This window comes from Bos javanicus, chromosome 28 (assembly GCF_032452875.1).
Source record: "Bos javanicus breed banteng chromosome 28, ARS-OSU_banteng_1.0, whole genome shotgun sequence".
NCBI lineage: Eukaryota > Metazoa > Chordata > Mammalia > Artiodactyla > Bovidae > Bos > Bos javanicus.
In genome coordinates, this window is record NC_083895.1 from 7,989,391 (window position 1) to 8,001,657 (window position 12,267).

The 12,267-nt window shown below is 43.4% G+C and overlaps 1 protein-coding gene across 1 annotated transcript in view; it reads left to right on the forward strand.

The window, feature by feature from the left end:
- KCNK1 (potassium two pore domain channel subfamily K member 1) overlaps window positions 1-7,991 on the forward strand; it is a 67,278-nt gene extending 59,287 nt beyond the window's left edge. The window contains exons 2-3 of the mRNA XM_061404847.1: window positions 2,695-3,090; window positions 7,098-7,991. Of these exons, the coding sequence (XP_061260831.1) occupies window positions 2,695-3,090; window positions 7,098-7,357 (656 nt within the window). The 3' untranslated portion in view covers window positions 7,358-7,991. The remainder of the gene's footprint in view (window positions 1-2,694; window positions 3,091-7,097) is intronic.
- Window positions 7,992-12,267: the final 4,276 nt, after the last annotated feature.

Below are 12,267 nucleotides of genomic sequence, written 5' to 3' on the forward strand. Positions count from 1 at the left end.
AACAGTGGTTCTCAATCCTTCTGAACGCCTGAGCTTTGGCATCTCTTTACAGAAAAATGCACACGTGTGGAGATGTTCAGTTCAGTTCAGTCACTCAGTCATGTCTGACTCTGCAATCGCAGAGACTGCAGCACGCTAGGCTTCCCTGTCCATCACCAACTCCCAGAGCTTGCTCAAACTCATATCCATTAAGTCCGTGATGCCATCTAACCATCTCCTGTGTTGTCCCCTTCTCCTACCTTCAATCTTTGCATCAGGTGGCCAAAGTATTGGAGCTGCAGCTTCATCATTAGTCCTTCCAATGAATATTCAGGATTAATTTCCTTTAGGATGGACTGGTTGGATCTCCTTGCAGCCCAAGGGACTCTCAAGAGTCTTCTCCAACACCACAGTTCCAAAGCATCAGTTCTTCAGTGCTCACCTTTCTTTATGGTCCAACTCTCACATCCATACATGACTGCTGGAAAAACCATAGTTTTGACTATATGGACCTTTGTCAGCAAAGTAATGTCTCTGCTTTTTAAAATGCTGTCTAAGTTTGTCATAGCTTTCCTTCCAAGAAGCAAGCATCTTTTAATGTCATGGCCGCAGTCACCATCTGCAGTGATTTTGGAGCCCAAGAAAATAAAGTCTCTCACTGTTCCCATTGTTTCCCCATCTATTTGCCATAAAGTGATGGGACCAGATGCCATGATCATAGTTTTTTGAATGTTGAGTTTTAAGCCAGCTTCTTCACTCTTCTCTTTCACTTTCATTAAGAGGCTGTTTAGTTCCTTTTCACTTTCTGCCATAAGGGTGGTGGAGATGTTCAAACTGATGCAAATTTAGTAGGTTCCTCAGACTCCCTATTCATCCATAACCTTCTAGGATTAACCACCCTGACTATTGTGCTGAGGTCATGCATGGGAATAACCAGAGCAGTCTCTTAGAAGCCACATAGACCAGGGCCTCACCCAGAAATTGGTAGAAAGCAGACAATCATGAGGTCTGAAGCTGAAGCTTTTTCTGAGTTCTTTCTAAGCAGGATATATTATAGAAATCAGATTTGAAAACCACTTTTCAGTTATAACCCCATGAGTGGGGTTTGGTTTTGTTTTGTTTTGTTTATTTTCCCCAGAAGCCAATTTCACAAAAAAAGAAAATTCATTTAGTTGGCTTTTTCCTGAACTGACTTGTTCAGACATGTTAGTCCTTTCAGGATGAAGGCCTTGTGAAATTTTAAAAACAGTTCACTGGCTTCTCTTTTGCTAGCATTTATCAGATGAAGCATCTCTTGACTGGCTTGATTTGGGAATGTCTCAATTCTAGTAGAAAATAAAAGAGAAATATGTTGCGACCACTGGCCCTAATATGTAGATTTTGGGGAATCTGTGGCATCTTGAAACAGAAATGACAAGGGGGAGACATAGTACAGTTTCTAAATGTGCCATTTAACCAGATAATTGAACGAAATATTTGGGAAGAAGTGCTCAGCCATGTGACACAGCATCCTTTGATATTCATTTATCTTCCTCTTCCTCTTTCTTTTTTAAAAGTATTGTTTGTTTACTTATGGCTGCGCTGGGTCTTTGTTGCACACGGGCTTTCTCTAGCCTTGCTGAGTGGGGCTGCTCTCTAGTTGCGGTGCAGGGCTTCTCATTGTGGTGCCCTCTCTTGCTGGGGAGCATGGGCCGTAGCACGCATAGGCTTCAGTCCTTGGAGCACGGGGGCTCAGGAGTTGTGGCTCTTGGGCTGTAGAGCACGAGCTCAGTAGTTGTGGCCCACAGGTTTAGCTGCTCCACAGCATATGGCATCTTTGACCAGGGATCAGAGTTGTGTCCTCTGCACTGGCAGGTGGATTCTTAACCACTGGACCACCAGGGAAGTCCTATCTTTCTCTTTTTCCTTGTCTGTACTCTCCTCGAGTCTTCCCTATCTTCCCACTGTCCCCTCATCTGCCTGGTGCTAGTGTTTTGAAAGCAAGTGTGTACTGGCTTTGGATCCTAATGAGGCTCCTTGGGTGGGGGAGTGGAAGGGGAGCAGGCTGGGGAGAGGAACACCCTCCTGGCAAAGTAGGTACCCCTGTCATGAATTTTCCCTGATGGCCCAAGACAGGGTTAGCTCCTTCACACACAGAGCTTCTACTTCAGCCTGGCAGTGAACTCAAAACAAGGCTTGATGCGTCAGGAAGAGCTGGGAAGATTTGATCCAGATCAAATGTATGGCACCCATTGTTGAATTGTACTGCAGGGACAGGATAGAGCTTTTATGTTTGCTTGTTGTTTTTGGCTGTGCTGGATGTTCATTGCATACACAGACTTCTCTAGTTGTGGCACACAGGTTTAGCTGCCTCATGGCATGTGGAATCTTAGCTACTTGTCCAGAGATTGGTCCCCTGCATTGGAATGTGCATTCTTTACCACTGGACTTCCAGGGAAGTCCCAACAGGATAGAGCCTTTGAAACACCAATCTGAATTTTATCTGGCTTTTCTCTTGGGTGTGAGGGGCATGTGGGTGTGAACAGGAGGCATGTGGTTTGTTTTGTTTTTCTATTTTTTGGCCATGCCACGGAGCATGCAAGGTCTTGGTTCCCTAACCAGGGATCGAACCCTTGCCCCCTGCAGTGGAAGCTTGATGTCTTAACCACTGGACTGCCAGGGAAATCCCAGGTGTGTGTGATTTACGAAGGTGTTTTCTACCTCCTCTCCTTGCAGGTTACGGCCACACCGTGCCCCTGTCCGACGGGGGCAAGGCCTTCTGCATCATCTATTCCGTCATCGGCATACCTTTCACCCTTCTGTTCCTGACGGCAGTGGTCCAGCGTGTTACCATCCATGTCACCCGCAGGCCAGTCCTCTACTTCCACGTCCGCTGGGGTTTCTCCAAGCAGGCAGTGGCCATCGTCCACGCGGTCCTCCTCGGTGTGGTCACCGTGTCCTGCTTCTTCTTCATCCCGGCCGCGGTGTTCTCTGTCCTGGAGGATGACTGGAACTTCCTGGAATCCTTTTACTTTTGTTTTATCTCCCTGAGCACCATTGGCCTCGGAGATTATGTTCCCGGGGAGGGTTACAATCAAAAATTCAGAGAGCTCTACAAGATCGGGATCACATGTGAGTATCCGAGTTCACGGACTCTGTCCCAGGGCTCTGTGCTTCCACTCTCCGCCTCGCCTACTCGGTGATCAGAGGCACTCGTCAGAGCCCTAACTGCTTTCCATGGATGAATTTTCCATTTTGCCACCTTCCCATAACTTTCATTTCATCATGATTCCCTTCAAAATTCTGTATGAAAACGTCCTGTTATTATTGAGAGTTATTTTTCCCAGGCACAGAAAAGTACCTATAAGTTTCTTACTAGTAATGTAATAGTCATTTTATTTTATTTTTTGTAATAGTCATTTTAAATGACAGTAGAGGACTGCACCTAAGCACACACATAAGAATGCACCACACAGAATAAGTTGCTACTGAACTTTTTAAATTTTAGCAAAGTTGCTCTACTTTATTAAATATTTTAAGCTCAAGGACACCAGGGCTAGGATAGCCGGTTAAACAATCCATCACATTCTTTCATTAACCAGGAGAATCATAAAGCAATTGCTTATCTCATTTGTCCATCTGGTTCTTTTTTGAAGTTAAAATATGCTTGCCGCTTTCAGAATTTTTATATGTGTAGGAACAAAACGGTGAATACATTGTTCAATGAAGTTCTTGGTGAAAATAAAAAAAAAAAAGAATTTTATACATGGAAAATAGGCATTAAAATTCAGATGTCTAGTGACATTAAACTTTGAAGCAATTTTTTAAAATCCAATATAATACCATGGAAAAGTTAGAGATCCATTCATAGAAAAGTATTTATTTTTGTGTGTTCCTCTCCTGTCCTTTCACACTGCATAAAATTACATTATACTGTACATACAGTTTCCATTTCTGCCTTCCTAAGTATTTTTCAAGACTCAGCTCATGCCACGTCTTCTTGGAAATCATAGTACATACGCAGGCAGTCAGATGTTCTGTCCTGGCCCCGTCCTATGATCTTAATGACAACAAAATGTGCAGTTGAACTACGCCTATTTTTAGCATTTCCATTAAACCATGCTCACCCAGGACACAGCCTTCACTCATAAGTGCCCAGTGCTTTCAACAGTGCCTGGCTACCATGCAAGTTCAATAAATACTGAATGGTTACCAGGGTGATTTCGAGTTTCCTCTATTACCATATTTATCTTTACTATCCACATATTATTTTACAAGGTGACTGTGCCATCATCTGGGGCTTCCCAGGGGGAGCTAGTGGTAAAGAATCTGTCTGCCAGTGTAGGAAACATAAGAGATGCGGATTCGATCCCTGGGTCAGGAAGATACCCTAGAGGAGGGCATCACTCCAGTATTCTGCCTGGAGAATTCCATGGACAGAGGACCCTGGTAGGCTGCAGTCCATGGGGTCACACACAGTCGGATACGACCGAAGCAACTTAGCACGCACACATGCATACTATCCTCTAGTCCTACTTCTATTGTCAAATATTTAGATTGCTTCCAATCTAAATGTTAGGAGGCATTATAAATTACATTATGACTTGAGGCTTTCTTGATGGCTCAAATGATACAGTCTGCCTGTCGTGCATGAGACCTGGGTTTGATTCCTGGGTTGAGAAGATCCCCTGGAAAAGTGAATGGCAACCCAGTCCAGTATTATTACCTGGAGATTTCCATGGACAGAGGAGCCTAGTGGACTGCAGTCCATGGGGTCATAAGAGTCAGACACAGCTGAGCGTGCACATACAGCACAGCAAACTTACCTAAAAGCCATTTTCTCATTCTGTGTCACCACATACACCTTCACAGTGATCTGAAGACCAGGCGGGTCCTGAGGATGCTCGGTGTCCTGGGCTAGAAGATGACGGGCGGGGAAAACTGGCCCCATTCTGCACCTTTCTCTTCCCACCTTTGGTTCCATTCTGCCCTACAGGGTCCTTACATGGGGGTGTGGACACACTGCGTAGGTAATACAACCATGTTCCATCAACATCCTCTTACAAACATTTGCCCCTGGGCCTGGGTGCATGTAGGGGTACACACCAGTGATGCAATGCCCTTTCAGGATGGTGGACCCAGGATAGAGACCCTTGCAGGTACCATCACCCCTATGGGGTGGGGACATTGTGCAGAGAATTTCCAAGTTTTAAATACATGAAACATAATCTGGAGTAAGGGTTGGCATGGGGTCCCAGAGGGCAAGCCCCACTGGCCCTGCAGAATCCTCATTCCATAGAAGAGGCATGATCAGAGTGGAAGGGCCTCTATATCCTAAGGCCCAGGTTAGGTCCATCTGCATTGGAAGGCGGATTCTTAACCATTGGACCACCAGGGAAGTCTGGGAAAACAGTACTTTTAAGTTGGTTCCAACATGTTTAAAATCAGTTTTCAGAAAAAAAAAAAATTCATCAGAGAAAGGAACAGAAAAGTGAAAGTGAAAACTCTAAGAATAATAGAAGTCCCAATTTCATATCCCAGTGGTAAAATGTTTGAGGAAGATTTTCAGAAAATAAATGAACTTGGGAAGCCAGAACTGGTAGCAAAATAGGAACAAGGAAGTCATTTATGGATGCAAAGTGACAGTTTTCTTAGGCTTTAATAATATAGCGTATTTTAGAAATAGCAGTGACATTGTTAGCTGAGCTAATTCACAAATCTCCTTTTCCTTTATTCATTATTTAGTCAAACTCTTCAGTGCTGACAAAAATATCCATAGGATTTCAGACAAAAGCTGTGGAATTATAGCCTATCCACAAACTAACATACCTTTGGAACATTTATTTGTTCCACCCAGTACATCCCCTATGTAGAAATCCTAAAAAAAAAAAAAAACACAGCAAAGTGATCTTTTACATACATGCACGCGTGTGTGTGTGCTAAGTCACTTCCATCGTGTCAGATTCTTTGTGACCCTATTGATTGTAGCCCGCTAGGCTCCTCTGTGCATGGGATTTCCCAGGCAAGAATACTGGAGTGGGTTGCCTTTCCCTCCTTCAGGGTATCTTCCCAACCCAGGGATTGAATTTACGTCTCCTGCATTGGTAGGCGGTTCTTTACCACTAGCACCACCTACATATATATACGTGTGTATACACACACATACACACTTCATTTCTATTGTGGTTTATCACAGAATACTGAATATAGTTCCCTGTGCTGTATAGTAGGACCTTGTTTATCCATCTTGTTGTATATACTAGTTTGCATCTGCGAATCCCAAATTCCCAATCCATCCCTCCCCCAACCCCCCTTCTCCCCCTTGGCAACAAGTCTGTTCTCTATATGGGTCTGTCTATTTTGTAGATAAATTCATTTGTGTCCTATTTTAGATTCCATGTATAAGTGATATATGGTATTTGTCTTTCTTGTTCTGACTTACTTCAGTTTGTGTGATAATCTCTAGGTCCATCTGTGTGGCTGCAAATGAGAGTTTCATTCTTTTTGATAGCTGAGTGGTATCCCATTGTACACATGTGCCACATCTTCTTTATCCATTCATCTGCTGATGAACATTTAGGTTGTTTCCATGTCTTGGCTATTGTGAACAGTGCTCCTATGAACACTGGAGTGCATGCAACTTTGCAAATTATAGTTTTCTCTAGATATAAGCCCAAGAGTGAGATTGCAGGGTTATATGGTAGCCCTGTTTTTAATTATTTGAGGAACCCCTATACCGTTTTCCAGTTGTACCAATTTACATTCTCTCAAACAATGTAGGAGGGTTACCTTTTCTCCTCATCCTCTCCAGCACTTGTTATCTGTAGACGTTTTAATGCGATGATTCTGACTGGTGTGAGGTGGTACTTCATTGTAGTGTAAATTTGCATTTCTCTAATAATGAGCAATGAGACGCATCTTTTCATGTGCCTGTTGGCTCTCTGTATGTCTTCTTTGGAGATATGTCTCTTTAGGTCTAGAAGGTTAAGTCCCTCTTCATTTTACTCTGGATCATCCCACTTTGAGCCATGGAATTCAAAACATGCCCAGAAATCAGAGGAGGCAATGGATTGAATCATCAGCAGAAAGGTTGTGTCGTGACCAGATCTCACTGAGTCGCTGTCATTTCTCTCACACAGGTTACCTGCTCCTTGGTCTTATTGCAATGTTGGTGGTTCTGGAAACCTTCTGTGAGCTCCATGAACTGAAGAAGTTCAGAAAAATGTTCTACGTGAAGAAGGACAAGGAAGAGGATCAAATGCACATCATAGAACACGACCAGCTGTCCTTCTCCTCCATCACGGACCAAGCGGCGGGGGTGAAGGAGGACCAGAAGCAGAACGAGCCCTTTGTGTCTCCCCAGCCACCCGCCTTGGCCGATGGCGCCTCAGACCACTAGGATAGGGCTTTGCTGGGCCGTGCCCGGGCACAGGCTCAGGGCGGTGGGAGGAAGCTTCTCTTGTTCATTTTGATGAGGTTGTAAAAGCAGTACTTTTTGTAAAATGGAACAAAAGAAGCTTTTATTCCAGAAGACTGTCTAAAATATGAGAAAATGGCATCTGTACCTGTAATTCATATGTGACAGAATTATCACAGCTTTACTAACAGGAGAAGAAGAATACTTGAAGCAGGGTACCATTGTGGATAGAAACAGATTTTATACTTTTCACTGGGAACTTTGGGATTTGCATTTAAATCGTTTAGCTGATAGTTAAATAGTACATTTATATTTAAAGCAAAAAAAAAAAGGCATAGAGATGTGTTTTATAAATAAGTTTATGTGTACTGGTTTGCATGTACCCATCCAAAAATCATTATTTTTGTAGACTCTTAAGTTAAACCTGCTATTTATAATGACTAGATAACCATTAACTGTACATACAAATATAAATATGTTTATATTCTGTACATACGGTTTAGGTCACCAGTTCCTGGTATACTTCTTAACCCAAGATTGTAGAGATTTTCCCTTTTGATTTCTCTTTATACTGAAGAATCAGAAGTTGCTGCAATAAAATAAGTGGAATAACACACTTATGTGTGAATTACTTTAGTATTCTGTTACAATAAATATTTCTGCTCACTTGGAATAGCTTGATCTCAAATGTGTACAATGTTTGTAAACATTTCTCTGGAGGTAAACAGGTAACGAAGCATATGATTTTGTTAAAAAGTTAGGATACTCTATTTTGAAAGTACGTGATGATTTGCAGTCAGCTAATACTAAAGCATCGGAGAAGGCGATGGCACCCCACTCCAGTACTCTTGCCTGGAAAATCCCATGGACGGAGGAGCCTGGTGGGCTGCAGTCCATGGGGTCGCAATGAGTCGGACACGACTGAGCGACTTCACTTTCACTTTTCACTTTCATGCATTGGAGAAGGAAATGGCAACCCACTCCAGTGTTCTTGCCTGGAGAGTCCCAGGGACAGGGGAGCCTGGTGGGCTGCCGTCTCTGGGGTTGCACAGAGTCAGACACGACTCAAGTGACTTAGCAGTAGTAGTAGCAATACTAAAGCATAGGACCCAAACACAGAAGCCCCAAATGAACATATTCTGTCAGATTAGTCTGAGAGGTTTTTTTAGTTTATAAGCTGAAATAAGTAAAAATTGTAGCTGGTTGCAATCTTACACTTTAATATATCAAGAAAAGGTTCCCCCACATAGATAATATATATGCACTCCTTTGTAGAAACCATACAGGCAGCATTCAAATGCTGTACGCAATCCAAATACAGGGCGCTATTAGGATTTTTTTCCTCATCTTTTGGCTGAGGCATGCAGGCATGTTAGTTCCCTGACCTAGGATAGAACTCATGCCCCCTGCAGTGAAAGCATGGTGTCTTAACCACTGGACCACTAGGGAAGACCCTGCTAGGAATTTTAGAAGAGAAAATTAGGCCTTGTATGATAATGAATGCTCAGTGACCCGCTAACCAAGTCCCGTCTCCCATCAGAGCTGCCCAGGAGGTGGTACTTGAAGTGTTGGTAAAAGTCAGCATTCTGCCGGTGAACAACTGAGCAGTGCCGGTGAACATCCTTGCCATGGGGCTACCTTGGCAAGCTCTCTACTGCCTCCTTAGCCATCAAACATTGTATCCCCTGACTTAGAACAAGGGCCTTCTTTATAGTATAAAATCCCGTCTCAGCAACAAAGCCACAAGAAGGAATGACATCCCCTCTGTAGCGCCTGGGACCCCAGCTCCTGTGATGGGGAGCTGTCCTCAGTGGGTCCTTTCTAGTGTTTAATTCAAAACATGTCCTCCTGTCCCTCTGACCTGGGTTGTGCTGCCCTGTTAGCATGTTTCTGCCTATGTTCCTGGCTGGCTGTCTCCACAGTGGGAGACTGCTCACATTGGTTAGGTAATTGGTAAAGGGAGGAACTAGAGACTCCTTAGAGGATACATGCTTCATGGGCAGGCCCGAATTTGAGAAGTTCATGGGATCAGAATTCTTGGTACCATGCAAAGATGCTAAAGAATATAAATTGGAAAAAAGGTAGATTATACCCACGGAATGCCATTACATTTTAGTCCAAGCAGAAAACTGATGGGCCACCACTGCTTGACTCTAATCTGAGAGGGGAGTGCAAAATACAAAAAACAAGGAAGAGCCTGAAGGGAAAATTCTGAGTCTGGGTGTCAATAAGCAGTTGAATGTAATACTTCACTTTCAAAGCTTCTGTGAATCGGCAAAGAATATACTTACTAGGCCTTAATACCCTTCACATTGTTTTTATATTTTAGTATTTGTTTGCTTCCCTGGTGGCTCAGATTGTAAAGAATCTGCCTGCAATGCGGGAGACCTGAGTTCGATCCCTGGGTCAGGAAGATCCCTGGAGAAGGGTATGGCAATGCACTCCAGTATTCTTCCATGGAGAATTCCATGGACAGAGGAGCCCAGCAGTCTACAGTTCTTGGGGTTGCAGAGTCAAACACAGCTGAGTGACTAACAGGCAGTATTTATTTATTTATCTGGCTGTGTCACATCTTGGTTGCAGCACACAAGATCTTGGCTGCATCACGAGGGATCTTATTTGCTGTGCACAGACTCTAGTTGTGGCTCGAGCTCAGGAGTTGTGGTGCATGGGCTTAGTTGCTTCCTTGCAAGGGGGATCTTAGTTGCCTAACTAGGGATTGAATCCACATCCCCTGCATTGCACGGTGGGCTCTTAACCACTGAACCACCAGGGAAGCTTCCTGTTTTTGTTGTTTTTAATGTGAAGCATAAGGTTTAAAAATGGAGCAGGTTTTGCCTCCCTGTCAGATATGAAATGTAAGGGGAAATATATTCCCCGGACTTTATTTCTGTCACTGGCCGGGGGACAGATGATGCACTGGGCTTCTGAGGGAGGGGGAAGCTCTGTCCTGGAGAACAGAAGCAGGATCCCCTGGGCAGGGGGTAAGGAAGTGGGAGGCTGGGCAGAGAGGCTCCTTCAGAACTGTCATTGGAACCTTCTGGTTGGAGATGAGTGACTGTGAAGTTGAAGGTCAAAGAAGGTGGATTCTGAAAAAAAGAAAAGAATCGAAGCATGAAAGAGTATAAACTGAAGGACTGAAGTCCTGGGCAGTATTTGAGACTGAGTTCTTAAGAATCCCACAGAACGCCCTGAGGATAGAGATATGGCAAAAATCATTGTCCTTTGTTGTGTGTGAATTTAAAGTCACACGTGTCCAGTAGGTATGTTGATTTTGGAGCAGCAGATACACTGAACATGAGGACAGAACTGTGTCTCAGAAAAATAGCTGCCCAGAAATCAAAGGGACTAGAGACCAAAGCTTCTCCTGTGGCTCAGCGGTAAAGAATAAACTTGCAATGCAGGAAAGACAGGAGAATTGGGTTCGATCCCTGGGTGAGGAAGATCTCCTGGAGAAGGGAATGGCAACCCACTCCAGTATTCTGGCCTGGAGAATCCATGCACAGAGGAGCCTGGTGGGCTACAGTCCATGGAATCAGACACAATTGAAGCGACTTTGCACTCACATAGACCAAGGCATTAGAGTCTCCAAAAGAATCTTTTTTTTTTTTTTTGGCATGGATAAAAGTATTTTATTTTATTTTTTTCTTGTTTTTCTCTTTATTTTTTTTTTTATTTTAATTGGAGGCTAATTACTTTACAATATTGTATTGGTTTTGCCATACATTGACATGAATCTGCTATGGGTGTACATGTGTTCCCTATCCTGAACCCCCCTCCCACCACCCTCCCCATCCCATCCCCCTGGGTCATCCCAGTGCACCAGCCCCAACCATCCTGTATCATGCATTGAACCTGGACTGGCGATTTGTGTCACATATGATAATATGCATGTTTCAATGCCATTCTCCCAAATCATCCCACCCTCTCCCTCTCCCACAGAGTCCAAAAGACTGTTCTATACATGTGTGTCTCTTTTGCTGTCTCGCATACAGTGTTATCGTTACCATCTTTCTAAATTTCATATATATGCATTAGTATACTGTATTGGTGTTTTTCTTTCTGGCTTACTTCACTCTGTATAATAGGCTCCAGGTTCATCCACCTCAGAACTGATTCAAATGTATTCCTTTTAATGGCTGAGTAATATTCCATTGTGTATATGTACCACAGCTTTCTTATCCATTCATCTGCTGATGGACATCTAGGTTGCTTCCATGTCCTGGCTATTATAAACAGTGCTGCGATGAACACTGGGGTACACGTGTCTCTTTCAGTTCTGGTTTCCTCGGTGTGTATGCCCAGCAGTGGGATTGCTGGGTCATATGGCAGTTCTATTTCCAGTTTTTTAAGGAATCTCCACACTGTTCTCCATAGTGGCTGTACTAGTTTGCATTCCCACAGAGTAAGAGGATTCCCTTTTCTCCACACCCTCTCCAACATTATTGCTTGTAGGCTTTTGGATAGCAGCCATTCTGACTGGCGTGAAATGGTACCTCATTGTGGTTTTGATTTGCATTTCTCTGATAATGAGTGATGTTGAGCATCTTTTCATGTGTTTGTTAGCCATCTGTATGTCTTCTTTGGAGAAATGTCTGTTTAGTTCTTTGGCCCATTTTTTGTTTGGGTCATTTATTTTTCTGGAATTGAGCTGCAGAAGTTGCTTGTATATTTTTGAGATTAGTTGTTTGTCAGTTGCTTCATTTGCTATTATTTTCTCCCAGTCGGAAGGCTGTCTTTTCACCTTGCTTATAGTTTGTTTTGTTGTGCAGAAGCTTTTAATTTTAATTAGGTCCCATTTGTTTATTTTTACTTTTATTTCCAATATTCTGGGAGGTGGGTCATAGAGGATCCTGCTGAGATTTACATCGGAGAGTGTTTTGCCTATGTTC